The sequence below is a fragment of the Culex quinquefasciatus genome, chromosome 3 (assembly GCF_015732765.1).
Source record: "Culex quinquefasciatus strain JHB chromosome 3, VPISU_Cqui_1.0_pri_paternal, whole genome shotgun sequence".
NCBI classification, from domain to species: domain Eukaryota; kingdom Metazoa; phylum Arthropoda; class Insecta; order Diptera; family Culicidae; genus Culex; species Culex quinquefasciatus.
Window position 1 is genome coordinate 58,287,106 of NC_051863.1, and position 25,407 is coordinate 58,312,512.

A 25,407-nucleotide genomic window follows, 5' to 3' on the forward strand; every position below is an offset into this window, starting at 1 on the left:
CGGAGTAAAATTTTAGCGAGGATTTTGGATTACAAACTGTATAAAAATACTTAGATTTTGAATATTCGAAATTCGAAAAAAATTCGAAATTTAAAATTTTATCATATTATAATTTTAGATTTTGATCTAATTATGAGGTTATATTTTTGAAGTTAAATTTTTTGGTTTTTAAATATTGTATTTTCTATTTTGAAGATTGTTTTTTCATGACCCTTGCCATGACCGTCTCTTGAGGATTTTTTTTGAAAATAGATTTATTGCTTTCATTCTTTTGTAGCCTTTTAACATGAAACGAGTTTTTTTAATTAAATACTTTCTGAATTAGTTTTTCTTCATTAAAAAATAAAATTTCTTAAAATGTTGGTCGCGATTTTGTTTTATATGGCGTGGATTTTGCGCGGTTTCGGATTTTAGGTCGGCGCGGATTTTTTTTCGACTCTCCCGTAACAACCCTGTTTTTCCAAATAATTTACTTTTCAGAAAATTGTGGATCAACTGAAATCGATGGAGGTGGTGATTTTGGCAGGTTGCAGACTAGATTTCGTCATGTTTATTTGATGATTGTCAAGCCCAGGTTTAGAAATTGATTAAAGGGAATTAAAACCAATTGTATTTACAAACCATGAACAAATTAAAAAAACATTTACAAACTTAACTGTACGTCACACCAGCCCAAAGTCGTAGAATTTATTGCCACATTTCAGGTGCAACCGTTTCACATTCACGTTCATATCACAGTATTCCTCCTCGTAAATGGCATTGAATAACTCATCAAGCTCCGGCAAAATTCCCTCCATCTTGTCCCGTTGGTTCCCGAGCGTCCATAGGATGCTCACGTGGAAGGACCGCTCCTGGTAGAACACGGGAAGTTTGTACTCGCGCATGCAGCCATCCAAAGCGTCCACGAGTTGTTCCAGCGGCCTAAAGCTGGTTTCGTCGATTTTAACCGCGAGAAATGTCCGAGTTTGCTCTTCGTTCACGTAGATGGCGAGGTTGGAGGGAAGAACTGTAAATCTTTAAAAAAAAACCTTGTTTTCTTAAGCCAAAATGCTGAAATTTGAAAATTACCTTTTAAATCCACTAACTGCGTTCCGGATGTTCTCCACAAACGCCGTAATATTGTGATGTCTTATAACGAAGGTTTTGGTTAGGCTCAGATGAAGGTTATCTACTCGGTTGAGCTCCAAACTGAGCTCTTTGGACGCTTTATCGATTATATGCTGCTGAAGATCGTTCAGCGGTTCGACGTCGTTATCTGAAAATTGAACGAATTAAAAGCTTAAATGTAGACCTCATAATTTAAACCTGAATAAAATTTAACGCCTGGAGGAAGACTCGCTCTCCAGAAAAGCAAAATACTTGCATAATTTCAGGCGTTTCTTTCTACAATCGCGTGGTACTTACAGTCAACGTACACGTAGCTGGCCCAAATGCCCCTTTCATGGGCAAAGGACCGAACTCGGCCCTGATGTTTGGCGGGGTCATCGTCAACTGGTTCTTCTGCAGTTGCTGCTTCAATTTGAAGAAGCTTCTTTGAAGTAGGTAATAAATCTGGTTTTGGTGAATCTTTTGAACCCGTTACAGCACTACCTTGGCCATCGTCTTCACTCGAGGAATCACCACTGTACTGCTGAATGTTGTGCATTTTGTGAACATGAGCCAAGTTGCGCGCTTAAAACATTTTGTTTTGATTTTGTATCATGACAGTGTTATTGTGATGGCAGCGCCACAAACAGAAGTGTCGAGTAGTTGAACTAAATTCTTTGAACAACTTGTTGCTGCAGCTCAGCTATTTTGGTTTCTTGAAAATCTTCACTGAGAATATTGTCTTTTTCTAAACTATAATTTTGCAGCATAAGCTGGAATTGTTGAATAACACTTTGTTTAAATTATTTATTTTGAAAAAAAAAAAAAAACGAAATTCATTCGATTTAACTAAATTGGTCACTCTAATCGCCATAAGAGTTCCGCTAGTGGCCGCTGCCAGTTTGAGGGCTCTGCTGGCATGGTCAAGTTGTGCTTTGAATTTGAATAACAGAAAATGGCAGCACATGAAAAAGAAAACTTGTAGAAATTGAGCTTTACAGATGATTAAGTTTAATTTGTTTTCGGATTTTTTGTAATTTTTATTTTTTGGACTTAAAAAAAATCCATTGCGTCAATTGCGTGGTAGCCACTGGTAGGTATATTCTGAAACTCCAATCTTTAAAATTAGTAATTGGAAAACTGTGATTTCTCATCCATAACAGCATTTCTGTGAAAGAATTTCGTTAGATGTTCAACTATTATTCAACGTCATCCAAGTGAAAAAAGTCTTTAAAAACCTCAAAATTGTTTAAAAATAACAGATTTCTAAAAATATGTTTGATTCGTTTCAAACAACAATGCGGGGCAATATGCACCGCAACATTGGGGCAAAATGCACAACAACAACGGGACAAAATGCACCACAACATGGGGCAAAACGCACCGGCTAAAATCAGTTTTCACTAGTCACCACTAGATGACACCGCTGTTTTTACAAAGGAGCTTCACAGAGGTGCATTTTGCCCCGACCACGCTTTTTGCAGAAAAATTAATTAAAAAGTTGTTTTTATACCACGATGCTCATTTTTTCTACGATGGTTTAGCAGTGTTAAGCCTCCAATTTCTATGATTTTTCCACCGGATGATTCTTCCAAATACCGAGAAAAGCAGGGGGTGCATTTTGCCACGGGGGTGCATATTACCCCCTCTCCCCCTATATTAGTGTGGCTCACGGATATGCGATAAAGACAAAAGTGTTTAATTTCGAACGCCTCAGCAATATAGCCCCAGAAGCCAGCCTGAAAATTTGAACGCATTTTTTTTAAAGGTTAAGTACTTCCACCATTGACCTGAAATTAGTAGGTATGGAGCTTCTAAAAAATAACAATTGGAAACTTTCACTTTTTATCTCTTCATAGAGAAAATTTCGCCAAACTTCTATCAAATTTTTCTATACTAGGGGTTTTATAGGTTTTTGTCCATGGAACAACCTTGTAGAGTATCGCAATACGCTAGGAATCAATTCTCAAAAAATACCGGAAATTTTTGGAGTATGTAAAAAAAATATAACGTGCTCTTTAAATCTACCTGTATCTTTCCTGGATTAATTCCTACAACGTTCAACAACGTTATTCCCCTGATCAAAACCTATAAAAAAAACCCTCTAATTTGAGAAAATTTCATTGGGTATAGGACAACTTTCTAGAAGAAGAGTTGAAAACTGAAAAATAAATTAATTATATTTATTGAAATTCCATTTAAATGAGTGGAACAACTAAACGTTAACCAAATGCACTCAAAATTTCAGGCTAGCTTCTGGGGTTATAACGCTTGTAAATTCCTTTTGAGGCACTCGAAATTATACAATTTTGTCTTTTTTACATATCCGTGAGCCACGCTAATGTATATTGAGGTGTCAAGTTTTCAATGGCGCAAAATGCCCAAAAGTTTGATTCTTATCGAAAATCTGATGACGCCATTGAAATTAGCGAACAATTTCCTTAAAAAAAAGCATTCGAAGATTTGTTCTATCATTTTCTGTTTCCAAAATATGGGATTCTTCAATGTTTCAATAGTAAGTATAAACAGCTCCACCAAATTTTAGTATGATCAGAAAAAGTCGATTACGAATTTTTACTTTTTCTGTGTACAGTTGGCGCAAAGTGACCCATGAGTTATATTTCTAGATTAAATTTTCAAAAGTCCTATCTGCGTAGAAAACCCATAGGTTGATTTGACAATTAACTCTAGATTTAACAAGATAAATTTATTTACATCATTTTAATTGGAATCACATTGAAGAATTGCGTTTGATTTAAAATCCAAATCCCAACAAAGTACATAAAAATTTCAAAATTTGAAGGGTTTTAAGCACGGCTACGTCACGACTGTCATCCACATATAAAGCGAGTGAAGTCAAAATCGAACCAAGATCGAACCAAGTTTTTAGCGCATGGCGTTTGAAAAGGTCTTATGCGCATTGGACATAAATTACAAAAATAAAACTTTTTTCAGTCCTTTTTTATTTAAAAAGATTTACGTTTGATCCTAGGTTTAATCTCAAATTTGAACTTGAGAAACATTTAATTCCAACGAGAACCTAATGTTGGCAAATCAGCACTTTGGTGTTAAATTACAGTTGGTTTAAATCATTTTCGATTGAAATTTAGTAAGTATCCCAAGTAACATTTTTTCCAGGAGTTCTACAAGAGCTCTTCAAGATAGTTTTGTGGTATAACATTGATTATTGAGTAAAATAGTCCGGAGAACCATCGTATAAAATAAAAACAAATAAAAATATAAGGAATTGGTCAAAACAGAATTTTAATACTTAAAACGATAAAATATAATATTAGGGGGCATTTAAGGGTTAAAATTTCATTATTGTCGAATTCCTTGGACAATTTCCTATAAAATGATTAAAAGTAAAAAAAAAGTTTTTTTTAGAATGTTGTCGAAAAATAGGGCGGTGCCAAAAATAAAGGGATGGTCCAATCAGGACCAAACTTGAGATTTCAGTTAACTATCGATAGATAAACGTTTCCTTCAAGTTTGGTCCAAATCAATAAAGGTCGAGTCCAAAAGTGTACCCAGTTGACCTGGAATGAACCATATACATTACATTTTTGAAGTTTCACGGAATAAAGCTGTCCGTCATTTTTTCAGAGCCTATTTTGAAGAGGGTGGTCCACATAAACTTTTAATTATAAAAATCCTGCCTTGTTGTTCTTTTATAATACTGTTTAGACAAAACATCACAAGCAAAATAACGTAAACTTTGAAAAATAGTTGCAATGGCCTAAGTTATAAAAAATACCAAATAACAAAATTTTAAAAAGCAACATATGTAACAAAAAAAACCTATACACTCAAACCCCGATGGTTTGACACCAACTGTCCTTTTTCAGTTTGACACACCTTTTACACGGAGTTCACACACACTACCAAACGTTTGTTTTGATAGTATACGTGAGCGCCGTGTAAAAAGTAAAAAGTGACCAACCAGTACCCCGTTCTAATCAAGTGTCAAACGAAAAAGTGACCAACCACCGTAGGTTGAGTGTAGCTTAAAACATTCAAACTAATACCGAAATAGAAGAAAAAGCAAAGATTATTGAAACGAAATTGTGAAAAACAATAGCACAACAAACGAAAACCAAAAAAATATATATGTGCATCCAGAATTATATAGCAAAAAAAGTAGTAGCAACAAGTAGATGGAGAAATTTATGAAAAGAATTAGCACAGACAAACAGACATGAAAGCTAGAACAAATTCTTGATCAAAAAGTGGGACCAGTTTAAATTTGAATTTTGTTTGCTCACTAACGACATCTGTGGAGATTCCTAGAATCATTCCTTTTGAATGCAAACAGTGCATGTTTATGTATGCGTGCATGGGTGTATGCAGAGAGCTGTCACAATTTAAAAAATCTATCCAAAACAAGTCAATTTTGCCACCATCACCGTAAACAACACCAAAAAAACAACAGGCCCTACCAACAAGCATATTCTCAACATGTACGAGAGCATCGTCGAGGTTTTTATTCCACCAGATCTGTGAGCGTCTCAAGTGGCCGCTTCATAGGCGGCAACCTGTGCTTGGCCATCGGGAAAACTCAGAACCTCAGAACCTTTTCAATCGGAACAGTTAAAAAATCTTTTTGTAATCAAAAACGCACGTGTAAGTCGGGAAAGAAGCAAAACAGACAGACAAGGAAAATGAAAGCTGTCATTTGTAACCGCTGTCACCGCGCACAAGGACGCCTCTGGTGGTGAATCCGAAAAGCAAAAACCATGCTTCTCGATATTTCAAAAAAGTTCGTTAGATTTTTGGGACAGGTTGGTGACCTCGACTTTCATGTCTGTTTGTCTGTGGAATTAGTAAATTGATGTTTTCCTGCAAAGTATCAAAAAAGGGCAATTTGAGGAGCGGCCGTGGCTGACTGGTTGCGGTGTTCGCTTTGTAAGCGAATGGTTCTGGGTTCGATTCCCATCTGCTCCCAACGAGAAAGTTAAGAACACTTAAGTTTGAAATGATGAATATGAACGAAAAATCAAAGTCGCTCGAGGCTGGGTTCGATCCTCCGTCCTTAGGATTGGTAAGCAAAAATGCTAACCACTAGGCCATGAGGACTTGGTGAGCGTGGACTAGAATTAGGAATACTGTTACAGAGAGCGAGTTGTGGCGCTATAACCACGGCAAATAGTGTCCAGGGCATTCGTGGATCCATCCCAGAGGGTCCCGGAGTACCAAACCTTCTTAGCATGGTGCTCCCAACGAATACAACCAAATCACGGAGCGTATGGTGGTGTGTCCCCACGCTTCTTCCTCCCCTGTCGATTCAGAATTGTGTTGTTGTTCGAACACTCAGTGCTCAAACTCAATCCAATTACGAGTCATCTCTGCGATACGGCTTTACGCAGTAGGCCTGGCCGCTTTAACGCTTGTGATGTTTCAGTGCATTCCGATGCAATGGCGCACTACAAATGTTAATAAATGACAAGAAGAGTGCTAGGCGTCATCTAACCTAAGGCACTCTCCAGGATCCCTTCGAAAGATTGGCTGCGCTAGGGTCTGATAAGATAAGATAAGATAAGAAAGTATCAAAAAAGGGCAATTCGCAACCAACTCACACGAAATCGGGAAAATTTACCCCGATCCCTCCTTGATTTGCGTGAATCTTTGTTCTTATGGGTAACTTTTGCCCTGATCACGAATTCGAGGTCCGTTTTTTGATATCTCGTGACGGAGGGGCGGTACGACTCTTTTCATTTTTCAACATGCGAAAAAGAGACCTAAAACGGTGATGAGATAGAAATTTGGTGTCAAAGGGACTTTTATGTAAAGAAAAAACGTATTTTTCATCGAAAAAAACACTAAAAAAGTTTTGAAAATTCTCCCATTTTCCGTTACTAGACTGTACAATTTTTTGGAACATGTCATTTTAAAGGAAATTTAATGTACTTTTCAAATCTACATTGACCCAGAAGGGTCATTTTTTCATTAAGAACAACATTTTTCATTTTGAAATTTCGTTTTTTTCTAACTTTGCAGGGTTATCTTTTAGAGTGTAATAATGTTCTTCAATATTAAATAAAAATTACAGTCAAGTAACGGAAAATGGGAGAGTTTTTAAAACTTTGTTAGTGTTTTTTGATGATGAAAAATACGTTTTATTGGAGTTCTGAGAACGCCATCAAATCGGGCGTCTAATTTTACATAAAAGTCTTTTTGACACCAAATGTCTAACTCATCACCGTTTCAGGCTGCAAATTATTGAAAAACGGGTCATAAAACAATTTTGAACGATGTTTTTGATCGAAAAAATACAGATTTCTAATCTAATCAAATCCTAGCGCAGCCAATCTTTTGAAGGGATCCTGAAGAGTGCCTTAGGTTAAATTACGCCTAGCACTCTTCTTGCCATTCATTAACATTTGTAGTGCGACATTGCATTAGAATGCATGAAAACATCACAAGCGTTAAAGCCAGGCCAGGCCTACTTTTTCGATTTGATCAAATAGAGTTCTGCAAAATTTTAGGAACTTCTAGACATCCTTACAAATCACTGGGAAAAATAATCGTCCCGATTGATTGAGTTAAGCCCTAGAAGCAGCGAATTCAAGTTACCGTTCCAACTTTTTTGGGAGGCTTGGGTGTCCGTGTAAATGGCACATGCTCTGGGTGTTCCAGTGTTAAAATAAAAATCAGATTTCGTCATAATTTCTGTAGCAATTTATCATTATTTTGAACTATTTTTTAAACTCAAGTCGTGATGTTTCTTTAGCAGTCTTTCTATTTTAATTACTTTAATAATATCAAATGGTTAGACATTAAAAAAATAAATATATTTTAGTTTCTTTGATGACCTCAAATTATTTAATTGTACAGTCCAGACTCGATTATCCGAAGGCCTCAGAAAATGTTCACTCCGGATGGTTTGACACCAACTGTTGTCAAACGAACGGGGTCACTTTTAAGTTTGGCACCCCTGTTACACGGACTGCCCATAATTGAAAATTCGGCTGTTATGCCAAATCAAGTATTCCGAGAAAAACGCGTTTTAGTGTTTGTCTCAAAATCTGCGTCAAGGCAATTTCCCATAAGAGTGGCATATTAGCCGTTTAGTTTTTCGCATCGGCAGCCAAGTCCAAACACTATTTCAGCAAAATTCAAGTTCCAGAAGATGCGTTGGAACATCCTCTATCACCTGGTGCTAATACCTCGTTTTTGTCAAAAGTGGATATTAGCCGTTTTTTCAATGGTGGGCAGCGGAGTTCACACATACTATCAAACGTATGTTTTGAAAGTGTACGTGAGCGCCGTGTAAAAAGTGACAGTTCGCCACTTTTTAGTTTGACTTTGACCAACCAACGGGGTACAAACTAAAAAAGTAGGGTTGAGTGTAATTGAATCAAGATAAAAAAATTTCTTTGTCTTTTTTGTATGGTCGACAATTAAAAATAACCCGCATAATCAAATACCAAAGGTGAAACTGTCGAAATCATAAGAAAATTATTTCTGGTATGGTTACCATTTGTGATATTGTTGATATAATGTCACGACCATATAACAAAATTAAAATGGTACTATTTCCCGAATTGTTACACTTATCTTGACATATTCGAATGGTTGATTTTTTTTCCTACAATTTAATGAACGGTATCTATTCGTCATACGATTAGGATGGTTCGAAACAGCTATTGTTAGAACATAATAGTACTGTAGCCGGTATGATAAAAGTTATGGTACTCGGTATGATTTAGTCAAAGAAACCTAAGCGGAAAATTTCCTAAATTTCCTAAGTCCTAATAATTGAAACAATTGCACAACAATTAATGGTACGATATAATTATTCCTCATATGTTTGGTATTATTTCAAACAGTAAAATTCGCCAAACGCTTAGGATTATTTGAAACAGGTATTGTATGATTGAGCCAATTGAACTACAGCAAAAAAAAAAAATCCTAAGTCCGAATAATTCAAATAATACTTTAACAATTCATGGAACGATATACCTGAATTCAGCGAAAATTTTCCTAAGTCCCAACAATTCAAACCATTGTTCAACAATTCATGGAACGATATACCTGAATTCAGCGAAAATTTTCCTAAGTCCCAACAATTCAAACCATTGTTCAACAATTCATGGAACGATATACCTGAATTCAGCGAAAATTTTCCTAAGTCCCAACAATTCAAACCATTGTTCAACAATTCATGGAACGATATACCTGAATTAAGCGAAAATTTTCCTAAGTCCCAACAATTCAAACCATTGTTCAACAATTCATGGAACGATATACCTGAATTCAGCGAAAATTTTCCTAAGTCCCAACAATTCAAACCATTGTTCAACAATTCATGGAACGATATACCTGAATTAAGCGAAAATTTTCCTAAGTCCCAACAATTCAAACCATTGTTCAACAATTCATGGAACGATATACCTGTTTGCCATATAGTTTGTATGTAAAGCTAATTTATTTTCGTGATAATTTTTATAAGTCCAAATAATTTAAACAATTGATTGACCATTATCAGAACGATAACTGTTCGCCATGTGATTGGTCTATAATTTATTTGTATGGTTCTACCATACATGTTACGATATATTTATGATAAATTTTGAGGCCACATTTCATAATAAAATGCATTTTAAACCGCCAAACGTAATGTAACTGAGATAGCTCAATTAGATAAGGCGGCAGCACCACGGAAGAATCAACAGGAGACATCATCATCAAGCGGTAACAAATCCCGGACATTACAAAAAAACGCTCACCATTAATAATCATATACTTACCATTCCCGTTGAATCCATAGTTCCCAGAACATTTGTAAAGTTTATTTTTGGCTCCTCCTTTTCAAATGGTGTCGGTAAGTGTCGGTAAAGCAGTTCACCATTTAAAATCATATTTTATTAATTTGTGGTACGGTTCACATAAAATAAGAATTCAACAGTTTGGGGTAGGGTATGGCTATGATCCACGAAAAAAATCCCTTGTAAAAATGTATTGTAACATTACCTAACGACCTATTTAATAAATTGTAGGATTGTTTGGGGAATGGAAAATGTACGGTTGCACCCTATTTGGTGTATTATTAAGATCATTTAGGAAAAATCATTCGACAAATGGTGACTGTATGGTTGTTGACTATGCGGGAAGACAACGAAAAAAAAAAATGTTTTGTGATTCGATTATCCGAAGTGAAATTTTGCAAAGGCATTATCCGAGTCTTGACTGAATTTATTTTTTTTGATTTTTTGAACTAAATAATGACAAAATGTCTCAATACATATTTCCCACCGTCTGTGAGACCCCTCGGCCGGTCCTTCTCCTTCCCAACCCACCACCCCCTAGAAAATTATGCTTCCCACCCCGTCCCTCACCTGCTCCAAAAGATTCGCAAACATCCTTCATCAAACGCAGCCTTCCAACTCCGAGAGAGCGCGCGCGCCTCTCTCCACTGCACTCTCCCGCTCTCTCACTGGGGAGCTCGCACGAGCTCCACTGCTGCTCCCCACAGCTGGCTGGCGTAACTGTAACGTTAGTATCGTGGAGTACGCGGCAACGTTCGGGTCGTCCCTTAGGTTTCTCAACGCGCGCGCGAGCGAGAATTTCGGGTTGGTCGGGGTTGGAGGAGTTACAACTGTGGGTGGGGGCGCGCTGCTCTCCCCTTTTCATGTTTTGAAGAAAAGAATTTCGAACAGACGAAAAGGAGACGGAGGGAGCGAAAAAACAACACGTGAAGTTTTGGTGGTGTTGAGGTGTGGGGCTTGAAGCTTGTTGTCGTCTGGATTCAGAGTTAGAAGAATCCGCGGTCATATGTTGGAATGACCACCCTTGGGAGCCGATGTCAATGGACTTGCCGACTGTGCAGAAGATTCGAGCTGTGACGGAGTTGTAGAACGCAGTTGGCGGCGAAAGTACGTGAGCTGGCAAAACGGGGGGAGCCACGACAAGTCAGGGCATGCTACGCGACACGATGCAGCGTGAACCGCTGACCAGACGTCGTCAGCGCGAAGAAGACGACGGTTGAGGGGAGCTGGGAGTAGTGACAAAGAGTGTGGGAGTGCGCGGCGCGACTGTGTGTCAGTGGAGCGACGAAGGAATCTACAAACGAAGAGAGAGAAGAAGTTGTGCGGAGAGTGCACGAGCTCGTGAGAACACCCGAGTTGCGGAGTTGTGAGCGGAGCGGAGTCTTCGTGGAGTGCAACTCCACATCTAGTAGGTAAGCAGTTTTGCGAAATGGATTAGTGGAGTCAACCTTTTAAATCACAGCGCCTACTACGGAATCACTGACATTCCGGATCTCGCGGTGAAATCGATTGGGGAGCTCCAAAAAAAATGAGGGAGAGCAAGGGAGTCTAAAAATAAGAATCCGGACCGGAAGAGAAAGGAAAAGTGACAAAACTGGTTCGGAGTATGCAAATGAAGGCGGAGATTCGACGACGGAATGCTCGTCTGAGGGAGCATATGGTTTGGTGATCGCGCTCGATCGTTATTTTGTTTTTGTTTTGCTCCCGCTCGCAAGACATTCAACACATGGTTGTTACGAAATTCGGTGTCTGCGAAGAAACGCGAAGCAGCAGGCCAAGCGAAAATAGGTGAAGACCCAAGGCAAGGTTGCTTGGATGGAAACAAAAGAAAAACAGAGAGAACAAAAAACAAGCAAAAAAGTAGGAAAAAATAATAAGCAAGACGAGAAAAAACCCGTCTGGCAAGCTGTAAACAATCTCCGCCGCTCCAGCGCGAGATTGCGAAAAAGTAAACAAAACAAAAAAGCACACAACAACAAAACACGAACTGGCGCGTTTGAACGAGGGCTAAAGTGAGCGAGTAAACGGGCTCGCGTGTGCGGCTGTGAGAGTGATCCGAGCCGGATCGATCACTCATCGATCGCGCACGTGAGAGAGTGTGTGTGTGTGTGCAGAATTCGATCGCTGGAAGAACAAGAGCGAGATATTGCGAAAAGAGTGGTAACGAAGGGCGGGGGTGGCAAAAATTGGATTAATTTTCCAGCGTCTGCGGTTGGGTGTAGTCTTCGAGAAACTTTGCGGTTATTTTTTTTTTTGTTAGGGGCGCACACCAGGTAAGACTGAAATTTGAGAGGAAAGAGAAAAACGAGTAAAACTGAATCTATTACGGTCATTATTGATTGTTTGTGCAATTTTTTTTTTCTGAGGAGAGCGCCGTGCCGGCTTTTCGCGCGCTTCAAATTTATAATTATATTTGGTTAACCTTTTACATCTGCTTTTTTGTTGCGGTGCATGTTGAAACAGATTTTTTTTCACTTCAAGAGGCCTTGAAATCGTGACGTGATGTAATGTAAATATTGGTTGGATCGGTTGTACCTACACCGTGTGGATTACGTGTTGTAGGCCTTTTTGAAGGGCTTCTCGCCGCTTTTTTTTCGAGTGCTTTTAGTGGATTTTTTGGCGGGAAAAATGCAAATGTTAAGGGTAAACAATTCCGTGAGTTTGCCGGGTTATACAATCAGGGCGAAAGCTCAACCATGTGGAAAAAGGGTAATTTAGTGAGGATCGTGAATTGATTGTAGCGAGGAGTTTGTGCTCCCGCATAGTAATCAGTTTTTGTTGAAGTTGATTTTTGCTTGTTTGAGTTCGAACGGGGTCGGAGGTTCGATATTGAAAAAGTATGATTTGTTGGTACATATAAAATGAATTTATTTAATAAATGCTTTTAGAATAATTAATTGCAACTATAAAATTGTTATGCTTGCCATAATATTTTGTTCAGAAAACATAAAAAATAGATTTAATTGGTAAACTGTAACGCAAATCAGCTTTAATACTCAACAGTGCATAGCCGTAAATTTTTACAAGATCAGCTCATCTAAAGTGAGAGAAATTAACTGTTTGTGGAAGCTTGTGAAAAGTAACCTTAGAAATTTAAGCTCAAATTTGTACAAAATAGTTGAAATTGATATAGTGTTACAGAAGATCACCTGAAAAAGGAGTTTTTTTTTCAAATCATGAATTAGGCTGATGCAAATATTTTTTATAGTTTATGTCCCCTCACTTCAATATTGACTACATTGACATTGACTACATTGACATACATTTTGAAAACATTTTAATCAACTGTTCTATTGTATAATGTTTTTACAGTTTAAAAATGTTTTTGTAAATCAGCTGTACTGTTTTATAATGTTTTTCAACACTTTTCTCGTTGCAATATTTAAGCCATGGCTGGTAATTATTTTTATCTATTTTTTTATTTCTTTGGCTTGAGTCAAGGCACACAAACCTTTATCAATATTTAAATATTCCATATAATTTTTCGATTTTGTTTAATTCATTTATAAAAAAACATCAAAATGACAAGGCAAAAACTTTGAAAAATACTTGCAACAGCCTAAATTATTTGGTGTTTTAGTAAATGCATTACAAACTAACTAAAAATCCTCTAGAAATTGTTATTAACCATATCTTTATCGAACTTATTCCAAAAAATCAATCTGGTTTTTAGCTTTTTAGGAAAAGTTTGATAAAGATACTGAGAAAATAAACCCTCTTGTATTTTAAGTTCTATGGAATATTCAAGCTATATGGGACGGACGTTTTAGTTTTGGCCAAGTTATGATTGTCTGAAAAAAAAAGTTATGTAGAAAGCATCGAAAATGCACTCAAATAATTTTAATATTATATTTAGGTGTAAAATTGAATTCTTAACTGGAAAAATATTGTGAAATTTTGATAAAGTGCACCGTTTTTTAGTACAGTCATGCCCCGGTTTTGCACGCCTTGGTTTTGCACTGCCCCGGTTTTGATTCGTTCAGCTGCCTCGGTTGAGCACGGCCCAGCGCTTAACTGAAGCACAGAGCTTTTGAGATTTTGGCTAAACTGGAGACATTGGCTATAATCGTATGAAAAATCATACTAACATCACAAAATTATAGTGTTTTGGAATCGGGATGATGTCAGCTATCGATTGCACTTATAATTACATGAAAATTTTCTGCGAACTTTTGGAAAAAAAACATTTTCCCAATATGGATGGATTTTTTTTACATTTTGAATGTAATAACAACATTTTTTTGAAAATACTAAAAAAAATCTCAAAACTACGTATTTTTGAAAAAATCGTTTTAGTACTTATCAATATGGGTATCAAAGGATTGGGATTTTCCATACATTTTGAATAAAGTATCATTTTTTTGAATGCTCAAAGTTTTCACGAAACTACGTATTTTCGAAAAAAAAACAGTAAAAATTTCAGTTTTTTACAATATTGATATCAAACGATCGGTCCTGGAATTTTTTCGTACATTTTGAAAGTTGTAATACAAAGTTTTGAAAATACTCAAATTTTTCAAAAAACTACATGTTTTCGAAAGATGGTCAAAATTTTAGTTTTCAAATGATCGAGATATTTTATAAACTTCGAAAGCTAAAAATTCTTTTGAAAATACAAAAATTCGTATTTTCTTAAAAGTACTTTTTATTTTAAAGTTTCAAAATTTATTAAATTCGAAATGTTTGAAAAATCCGATTTTTTGTTATCCAATGAAATTTTGAGTGTTATTTTTTCTAAAATATGTCGTTTTGTGAAAAAATGGGTATTTTTAAAAAAGGTTGTTAATAGATTCGAAATTTATGAAAAAAATCGATCATTGCAAAAAATCGAAATTTAGAGTATTTTTTTTTAAACCGAAGTTTTGTGCAAAGTTTTAGCATTAAAAAAATGGTTTTTACATTCCAAATGTATCAAAAAGTCCTGATCAGTTGAAACCCGAAACCCATATTTGAAACAACTGAAATTTTTATATTCCGGAAAAAAATATAAATCATTTGATGGCTATGAATGACAAGAAAAAAAACAAAGTTTATTCTATGAAAATGTCATTTTGCAAAACAATGTAACAGTTACTTATTTTTTAATTTATGCATTCTTTTTTTCAAGACCAATGCTTTTTGTTAATCAAAAATGTTTTCTTTTTGGATTTTAAGGGGTTGGGTAGTTAACAAGTAAAATTTCACTAAATATATATAGAGCAAATGGTTTATCGTCATTAATTAGTTCTGGAGTATTTTTTGAAAAGGTCCTAAAAACCAAATTTTCATTTTTTGCTCTTTGGGTGTTTATAAATACCCCTGACTCAAGGCGGTTCTAAAAACACCAAAAAAGCAAAAATTGAAAATTTGTTTTATTGGACCTTTTCAAAAAAAACTCCAGAGTTATACTTTACAGTTGATTAATTCTCTACGAAATTGGTCATTTTTTTTTAAATTAAATTTTTGTATTTTTTAATCCAGCTGTAACTTTTTTGGTGCCTTCGGTATGCCCTAAAAAGCCATTTTGCATCATTAGTTTTCCATATAATATAGAAATGTCGAATATTTGGCCCTTTTGAATTGTGAGTCATGATTAAAAAAAAAAAATAAAAAAATAAATTTCAAAAAGATCAAAAATTTCACGATTTTTTTTTATATTTTTACATTGAAATCGGACCATAAGTTGCTGAGATATCACAACTTTATTTCCAGAGTTTTTTTTGAAAAGGTCCAATAAACTATTGTGTTTCATATGCTTATAGGACCTAATCAAAAAAAAGTCTAGATTTTGCAAATCATGTTTGAGTGACAAAATGTAAAGTAAAATAACAGCAATTTGTTTACCGTGTATCATTTTTTTCAGTGTAGTCCTTATCCATACCTACAACTTTGCCGAAGACACCAAATCGATCAATAAATTCCATCTAAGAAACAAATTTTCTTTTGTATGGGTAGCTGCCAAATTTGTATGGAAAATTATATGGACAAACAAATGAATGACCGAAATCTCAGAGAATTGCTTAGTTGTCCCCTAAAACATTAAAATTACCTTATTACAATATTCTTGTTAGGTCGTATTTGAGAAAAAAAAAAAAAAAACAAATGTTAACTGCTCTTCGTTTTACGATGAAAAATCAGTACTTAAAAATCATGTTTCAGTAAAACATGTCGTCGCCGTCGTGCTAACTTGTCGTACGTACATTTGGGACCAAATTGAGTTGAGAACGTAATTTTGTGCAGCTCACAATGCCTCACCTTTTGACTTTCACAGATCCGCAAAATTCGATTTCAATCCTGAGATTTTTAATAAAAACCAAAAAAGCTCCGCGGATTTTTGTCACTTTTCATATGAAAAAAAGTTTTAATCTTGTCGTGCTACCTTGAAACAGCGTGAAAATTGATGTAAGTGCGACAACTGGCCAAAGGGATTTCAGGTCAGAACGCGTTTGACACAAGTATACGAGATCGAATACTGTAAATATTTTCAATTATAACTCGGGACTCTGGCAACCAAATTCAACCAAACTTCGGGGCAATGCAACGTACGACATGATAGCACAACAGCGTCGATGTGGCAGTTCTAATTTATCATATAAAGCTCACTTACGTCAAATGACTAAAATTCGATAAGAAATAACGTTTTGTGTGATAAATTACGCTTTGTTTTTCTTGCCTGCAATTTTAAATAATCGCTTCTTAACATTCTTCGAATTTTGTGGTTGGGAACTTTTAGTCTATTCGCGATAAAGTGTGTTATTTGGTAAGCTAATTTTAAATTTATCATAAAAAGTTATCCAATCTTAAAATAATTCTACAGTTTGGGATTTTAAAAACATTACTAAGCGAATAATACATCTCTAAACATCAAGAAGCAAACTTTGGCATAACAATTTAATTAAGAACCCTTCAAGAAAGTTTCAAGCCTGGGGGCAGTTTTGTTTACCAACTTGGTGGGGAAAAACCCTCAGACAGCTAAATAAACCGTCAAAAGTCTTCAGCCTTCGTTTTGCCAATGCAGCACACGTGTCGTGAAACTTTGTTTAGGCATTTAGAGAACCCTTTTTCTTGGTTTTGTTTGAGGAGAAAAAAGTTTCCCCTTCCGGTTCCGGTTGAAATCATTTTGATATTTTTTAAATGCTTATCAGGAAATTTCTAAAAATACTACATAAATGTCACTTAAACCAATAAAGTATTGATTTAACCCATATCAGTACTCTTACACCATCATGGTCAATTTCTCGTCCTATCGATTGGGAAAAAAAACTTTTACAAAAGGGATCATCTCTTTTTTTTTTGTTTTTTTGTTGTTTTGTGCGGAAACTCATCCACGTGGAACAATCCCTGCGCCGATGAGGAGGACGACAACGGGCCCGGCCGCCACTCGTCGTTATCATGTTGTTTTTAGTCAATAAAACTATCGTAAATATAAACCAAATCGGGTTAACTGGACTGGCACATTATTGGCTTTTGGACTGCCGGTTGTGGTGCTGATGCTGCTTGTGATGACTAAATTGGATTCAGCGTTTGAATTTGTCTCCTCTGAAACGAAAACAATCAGCTTTAAAACAAGTGTTTGATTTCGTAAACAAGATTAGAGCCTGGTTTGGCGTTGTTTATTTTTAGATTTGTGTAAAAAAAACAAGAGTTGTATGGTCTTTTTTAAATCCGCAAAAAAAAAATTAAATTGTTGAGCAATGTTAAATAAAATTGTAGTCATTTATTGTTTTTTTTCACCTTTAAATTAAAAATAATTCATTTGCATGCATTTTAACACAATCAATGATTTGCACACGCCAGCAATCCTTATCGGAGGGTTACGAAACGTTATGTTTACCTTTTACCCCCTCGTATACAGAATTGTAAAAGTGCAGCAAGCTAATTACTGCCTTATTAAGATTACTGGAATACCCCTTATTTTAGCAGCTTCTAGATTTCAAGTTCATTCTACATCATTCGATCTTGCGAGTAAAGTTTCATTGAATTCTTTAAAAGTTGGTTGAAATATAAACTATTCTACTTCTCCCTAGGGTCAACTTTGTACCAAACTAAAACATTCTCTATTTCTTCTGGCAAAACAAAGCAAGGAAGAAAAAACAATTCCTTCACCTCTTCAGGACTATTCCGAGTCTATGATATTCAAATCGGACGGAACGCGCAGGAAAAAAAAGCACAAAAGAAAACTTTTCAACTCATCCATCGGGGAAAAACTTTTTCCTCGAAATCAACTAGCTCTCCCACAGGATTGTACAATATATTGGCCGGTGCCGCCTGTAGGCTGTGAAATGTTCCGTTTCGCTTTTCCTGAACATCTGGCTAGCAAAGGAAGCTGCCAGGCAGTTGGGAGCAGAGTATTCTCAAGTATAAATCTAGGACGTTGAAAGAGGGAAAAATTGAAGATGACAGGCACTTCTGTGAAAGTAGAGTGAAAACTATGCTTTGCAAGAAAAAAAAAAAAACACTGACCTTGTAAGTTTTTAGAAACTTTGTGTTTTAGAAAAAGAAGAAAGAAGAGAGCGGACAAATCGTTTGACAAGTTCGACAGAGACTCTGTAGATTTTATTTTTATAGGATTTTTTTACGAACTATTGTTTTTTTAACTAAAATTTGAACAATTTCAAACATAAAATTAGCAAACGTTGCCAAGATTTGTATAGATCTTTAATAGATTGGAAGTTTTACTGTAAAAAACAGAAACTTTCACAAAATTTTATATTTTGTTGCAATTTTCTTATTTGATTTTTTAAAGTTTACGATATTTATACAGCAATTCCATTTGAAAAAAGCCTAAACAGAAAAAAAGTTCTCCGATCGGGCTCAAAATTTTTTAGACCGATATTTTTTTGTTTGGCCATGAAGGTGACCTACATCGTGCTAGGGTGGTTCGAAAAGTGGCAATCGTATGAAAACTTAAAATGGCGTTGACCGTGTCTGGACCAAAGAGCCAAAATATTTTTTTATCGGAATCCTCGGAAAATTTCACATAACATATTAAAAAATTGGCGATGTCGAACCGTAGGATTCCGAGATATGATTATTTCAAAATAAAAACTGAGTTTCTGGACGCGCCACGCGCAAAAACAGGAAAATGAAGAAAAAGAGAAAAAAAAACACTTTTTTCACTAAAACTGCGATAACTTCCAAATTTCAGCGATGACCTATACCCAAACATGTTAAGTTTGCGAACGTTTGTAACAAGGTTTTTTGTTTAACGTTGGGTTATATTTGTTTATATCTGTTCAACTTTTTGTTGATTTTAATTTATATCTTTTGACATTTGTTCATAACAAACGATTTCGACCATATTTATTTTTTATATTTTTTGATTGGGCTCAACCTTTGAGCTTGAAAACGGGGCCTTTATCAAAAAATCTGTGAAGTAATTTTCGATTGCAATTATTTTTTTCATTTAAAAATGAGGTCAAATTATTTTTCTCTATGACGTTTCGATTTTTTTTCAAAAATCACTATTTTTATAACTCTGCGGCATAATTTCTGACCATTCTTCTCTATGGCTTAAAAGTTGCAGGTTTTCATCCCCTAAAACTAGGGCCAGTGATTTTTCGCGATTTCACGGAAGCCGCGTAATCCGTGAAATTCGACTTTGGTGAAATTTGGGAAATACCGTGAAATGCCGCGAAATTTGAAATATTCAATTGATAAATCGCTACTCAATGCATTTAAGCTTTATTTGTCGAATACAAACATTTTAAAAGATTTTTTCAAGCATTTTAAATGCAGTTTACAAATTAAGAAGTATTTCATATCAGATCTACAACTATTTTTTGAAGATATTGTTCATTAGAATATTCAACAAAATGCAGATAGTTTCTTTATTCCACAAAATTCCAAAAAGATTTTAAAAGAACATTAATCAACACTTCTTTAAAAAAAACGCAAAAAAACCTTTTTTATTTTTAATTTTTTGTAAAATTTATTTAAATTAATCAACTTTATTAAACAATGAGGAACAAATTGCATTTGAATATTTTGAATAAAAATTATGTGTTTTGATTCAATTGATTAGTAAAATAATTCATAGTGAAATCATATTTGTTAACCATTTTACAATGTATTATATTTTTTCTTTAATCATCAATAAATGTAAAAACTGCTTTTGAGCAATTCCAGCTCAAATTGGGCACTTTTCGGGTACTTTTGTACCCAACCCTCTCCGATTTCAATGAATCTTTGTAGACATTTTATCCTAGGCCTTTATAAGCCATTTTTGTGCATATGGAGCCAATTGTACTCGAAAATAACATTTGAGAAGGGCGTTAGTTATTTAAATATTTTTATTTTTTTGTAATTTAACAATTTCTGTATCTCGAAGCCGTTGCACCGTATCAAAAAGTGGTCTAAGACAAACTTGTAGGAAATTAGACGAGCTTTCTGAAAAAAAAAAAAAATACACTGAAATACAAATACACACCACTTCTATGAGATTTTTCAATTTTTATGATCAAAAGTTAAATTTGATGGTGATGTCACGATTTTTTTTACATTCAAAATTTACTAAAACTGTTTTTTTGAAAAGATGTCTTAAGGTCAAAATTTTTAAAAACCGATAGTTTTTACATAAAAATCTCCATATTGATCATTGTCTTATGTCGAATCCTTGTGAAGATACAGTGGTTTTAAAAATAAAAATGTTGAAAAAATAGGTTTTTTGGTGATTATTGGAAATTTTTATATCGTTGACTAGATTTTTCAGTCTCGTAAATATTTTTAACGGAAAGCTCGTCCAATTTTCCACGAGTGTGTCTTTGACGGCTTTTCAATTAGATGTATGGGCTTACAGATATAAGCTTAATTAAATTGCTCACAACTGAAAATAGATTTTTTTTTTCAGTGTGGTAGAAACCTGGATAGTAAATGAGCTCACGTTAATATTAAAACGAGTCATATTAAAAAGCTTTCAAAGACAAACTTATGGAAATTGGACGAGCTTTCCGGTAAAAATATTTACGAGACTGAAAAACCAAGTCTGTCATATAGCAATTGCCAAAAACTACCAAAAAAAGTCTTTTTGTAACATTTTAGGCTATTTCTTCAAAAACTTTGAACGAATAAAAATCGTGACATCACCTTCAAATTTGACTTTTAAGCTTAAAAATTGAAAAATCTCTTAGAAGTAGTGTGTATTTTTATTTCAGTGTATTTTTTTCAGAAAGCCCGTCTAATTTTCTACAAGTTTGTCTTGGACCACTTTTTGATACGATGCAACGGCTTCGAGATACAGAAATTTTTAAATTAAAAAAAAAACCAAAAATATTTAAATAACTTACGCCCTTCTCAACTGTTAATTTTGAGTACAATTGGCTCCATATGCACAAAAATGGCTTATGACATGTCTACAAAGATTCATTGAAATCGGAGAGGGTCGGGTACAAAAGTACTAGAAAAATGCCCGATTCGAGCTGGAATTACTTTTTTAATGATGTTTTGCCTTAACTTTATTGAAAAAAAAACTAAAATTTCCCTATTGCTGAAATTTAAAAAAAAATCTGTATAGCACTTATTTTAATGCTTCTAGTTTTGTTGAATTAGATGTTCAGGACCTGCCTGGTTTTGGAGGTATTTAAGCAAATTAATTTTATAAAATCTCAATAAAATTAAAACAACTGAATCATAAATTCATGACTTTCTTTTATCAGGTTCTATAAATAAATGTTAACATTGAGTGTATCCCTTTCACACCTAATGTCAATGTTCATTGGAGTAAAAAAATCTAGAATTCAACTGACGGAAATTCATCAAAATTTCCCAAGATCAATTCAATACTCATTTTTCAAATAAATCACTTTTGTCATGAGGTTTTAAACGCGTTTTATTTTGTATCTAAAACTACTGCTTACTTTTAAGACAGTTTTCTGTTAATAATTTTGCTTAAAGAATACATTTTTACGTTTATTTTGAGCTGCTTTTAGAGTACCGTGAAATTGCCGTGAAATTTCAATGTTTTGTAATTGGCATGCCATAATTTTGATTTTTCGCCGTGAAAAATCACTAGTCTTACCTAAAACATATAAAAAAAATCGAAAATAAAAAAAATAAGGATTTTGGGATATTGAGTTTTTGTGAATAAAAAATAATTAAAAAATCGTTTAATTTATTTTTCCGTCTACATTTTTTTCTGAATAGTCTTCAATAATACCTACAACTTTGCGCAAGACACCAAATTGATCAGAATATTAATTCAAAAGTAACAGATTTTCGAAATTTCACGTACCATTTTTGTCTGGACAGCTGCCGAAATTGTATGGAGACTTGTATGGGTGAACCAATGACACAAAATAGCTTCTTTGGTCATAGGGAAGGCCCCGACAAAGCTTGAGCCAAAAAAAAAAATACAAATAAAATTCATTTCCGGTTTTGGTAGAGAATTGCTCAATAACTTACTTTTAAATTTTCAGTTCAGTAGGTCAAATAATATCAAGCAAAACATTGTAAATGGGCCAATATGGATTTGTAAACAAGAAGTCTAACCTGCTCCTGTCAAATGTAAACATTCACTGACGTGAGCAGTTCAGACTGTTTTTGTACAAATACAGATTGCCAAATTTACATTGTTTTGCTTGATATGCTTTAAAACAGAAGAATTTCCTTGACAACCACCACCCCCGCCTACTTTGCTTTATTTGGCGCAAATGAAATTTCCCTCCCGAAATGTAAATTAATCCTTTTTTTGTTTCGAACTGCATTGAACGTGATTCCATTATCCGCGTGTGGGATGTCATGCAGAGAGAGGGCGAAACGATAATTAAATTGTAAAATTAAATACCGTTTGGGCTTTCACCCAGTTTTTCAACGAGTTTTTTTTTCAACTCCAGCCGCAGTATCGAGTTGCAACAAAGTTGTTAAGGGTTGTTGGAAGGAAACGCGAAAAGTTGAAATTCAAAAGGCTTTGTTAGAGCTTCGACTGGTTGGAATTAAAGCTGGAAAATTTCTGGAAATAAATTTAAGTAAATGTAATGGAAGCAGAAGTTTGTTAAAAAAATTTGAAAAAATACTTATTACATTCAAAATTAGCCTTCTAATGTCAAATAAAGACCATTCTAGAACTTCTAATCTATTCTTTATCAGCAGACGAGAAAGCGATTGAATTTCCAACATCACTGCTCGACGAATTCTCGAGATTACGGGCCCAGTGATACGTTAAGCGAACCTTCCTGTTCCACAACCCATAAACAGCAACATTCCTAACTCTCTGCAGAATGTCCGGAATTTTTTATCACTTTTCACCATGTTATTTCAAACTTTATCACCAGTCACACATACACACTCACGCCCCCCCCCACATGGGGCTGAATCAACAACAGTGGCAGCTCATTTTGAGTTTTCAGCTCAGAAACAAATCCGTTTTTTGTTTTGTTTCGCTCAACTCAAAGCTCGAACGTCATCTCATCGGGCAGATTCCGGCAGTGGTGCTGGTTGTGGACGGAAACTCCCTGGCCCTGGTCGGGTCGTCGCGTTTCCATTCCGGTGTGTAAATATCGATTTTATACTCATTTCAGTCGACTGATGTTGTCGGGAGGGAGCTTTTTTTTGCGTCTGGTTGTTCTCATCTAAATTGGAGCAAGAGGAGAAGGGTACAATACAGCGCACAGTAAGTCACTAAGGGAGGTGTTGTTGTTGTTTGTAAATTTGTGATTTTTTTTATAATTTTTTTTCAGAGATTAGAAACAAAATCCCCTTTTGTTTAAAAATAATATTTATATCTTGAATGTTATTTATATAGATACATATAACATTACATAAAATAACATAATTACATTACCGTCATCATGGGTGACATTGGGTTATACAAAAATACTGAAATTTGTATGACCCAATCTCACCCCTAAACCTAATGTTAACCCTGATGACGGAACATAAAGATTTATAAATTACATATTTGAAGCAACATCTAAGAAATTGATTTAGTTTACCCAGTCGGCCTGGGTTCGATCCCAGAAGGTCCCGGTGGCAAATTCTGAGACGAGATTTGTCTGATCACGCCTTCCGTCGGATGGGGAAGTAAATGTTGGCCCCGGTCTAACCTAAAAGGTTAGGTCGATAGCTCAGTCCAGTTAGGTGTAAAAAGAGGTTCGCAATTGCCTCAACAATCAAGCCTTCGGACATCAAGTTTCGAGTAGGAATCCCGTAATCGGGAACGCCAAAGCAATGCTGTAGAGCGAATAATTTGATTTGATTTTTAAGGTGTTAAAAAACTTTGTATCTGGTGATGTTAAAAAAAAGAGTTTTTTTCATTTTTTAAATGTTTCATACTCAAACTATAAATTGAAAATAAACTTAAAATTATTGTAAATGATGTTTCGTACTCGTTAATCATCATTTTACAACTGAGCACATCATTTTAAATTTAATTTTTGGGGTAATGGAAGTAGTGTAGAGTTTTACAAATCTTTATTATTACAGGTTTGGTCAGATAACAAAATATACATTATTTATTTTATTATTATTTTTTGAAGATTTGACTGTAAAATGCAATTTCTTTAACCTTCATCAAGCCAACCCCGGCTCGAGATTTGGTTTTTTAATCTATTTTAGATTTTCAGAAAACATTGGAAAAGAACTCATAATTTTAGAAAATCAAGGGTTTGGTAATAAATTTAGTTAAAAAAACGGCAAACCCATTATTAATGAATTCATGACAAAATCATAAGGTGTAACGTCTGATTGCAAGCTTTGGTAAAAAACGTCTCTAGACTGGCTTCGATTAAAAAAAAACAAACAAAAAATTTATAAATTTTGAACCTTTGGAAAGTAGAACTTTATTTTGAGGTTTGATGATTTAACTTGTTAATTATGAATAACTGTGGGTGGGGCGGGGTCTAAGGTTTGTTATTTCTCAGATTATATATTGACAATTTTTTAAACTGCCTTAAAACTATAGTGATTAAGTTTTCATGAAAAAACTTAAATAGATTCAAAAAATCAAATAGTGACTTGAAAACTGTGAAAGCAGACAATATGCAAAAGATATCATTGGAAAATAAAATTTTCAAATTAGACTTGGGCAATTGAGGGATGAAAAGCATAAAATTAACGAATAAATTGATTACAAATAGTTTGCAAGGAGTTGTGCAAGTTTTTTCAAAGAAAATTATAATTAAGAGAACTGTTTTTTATGAAATGTTAAAGAGAACTGTATAACCTCAGTCCTCTTTAACATTTCATAAAAAAAAAACAGTTCTCTTAATTATAATTTTCTTTGAAAAAATCCTTATTTTCATCAATATATTTAAAATAGCATTTTTAAGGTTAAATTGAGGTTGAAAAAACTACTGAAATACATTTCAGAGTAAAATATAATGTTTGTTTTAGATTTCGATGAAAAATGAAACAAAAATTTCAATACATTTTGAGTATAATATGAAGATTATTTGATAACTTTTAAATAAACTTTTTAAAATATGGCCTTCGCAAATTTTATTTCGAATTGTTGTCTTCCTTTCTGCTTTCCTGTTTCATGAAATCATTGATGTTTAGAGAGTTGTTATCTAGATTTTCGCAAATTATCTCACGATTTTTAAGTTTGTTTTTGTTTTATTTGGATAGAACTTTGTTCATG

General features: G+C 34.6%; 2 protein-coding genes across 2 annotated transcripts in view; one reads left to right on the forward strand and one right to left on the reverse strand.

The window, feature by feature from the left end:
* Nucleotides 1–642: 642 nt before the first annotated feature.
* LOC6048020 (U6 snRNA phosphodiesterase) lies at nt 643–1,695 on the reverse strand. The gene is made up of 3 exons (XM_038263197.1): nt 1,405–1,695; nt 1,069–1,255; nt 643–1,014 (listed from the first exon to the last, which is right to left on the reverse strand). Exons 1-3 carry the CDS (start codon nt 1,643–1,645, stop codon nt 663–665), a joined length of 780 nt encoding a protein of 259 aa, XP_038119125.1. The 5' UTR covers nt 1,646–1,695; the 3' UTR covers nt 643–662.
* Nucleotides 1,696–10,608: 8,913 nt separating this feature from the next.
* Nucleotides 10,609–25,407, forward strand: part of LOC6042974 — a 455,221-nt gene continuing 440,422 nt past the window's right edge. The window contains exon 1 of the mRNA XM_038266300.1: nt 10,609–11,266. The gene's annotated coding sequence lies outside the window, so the exon portion shown is untranslated. The remainder of the gene's footprint in view (nt 11,267–25,407) is intronic.

Coding starts and splice junctions, on each gene's coding strand:
- LOC6048020 (XM_038263197.1), bottom strand. CDS start 1,645: ATGCACAACATTCAGCAGTACAGTGGTGATTCCTCGAGTGAAGACGAT. Junction 1,256..1,404: donor CAGCTACGTGTACGTTGACT/GTAAGTACCACG, acceptor TTCAATTTTCAG/ATAACGACGTCGAACCGCTG. Junction 1,015..1,068: donor GCAGTTAGTGGATTTAAAAG/GTAATTTTCAAA, acceptor TTTTTTTTAAAG/ATTTACAGTTCTTCCCTCCA.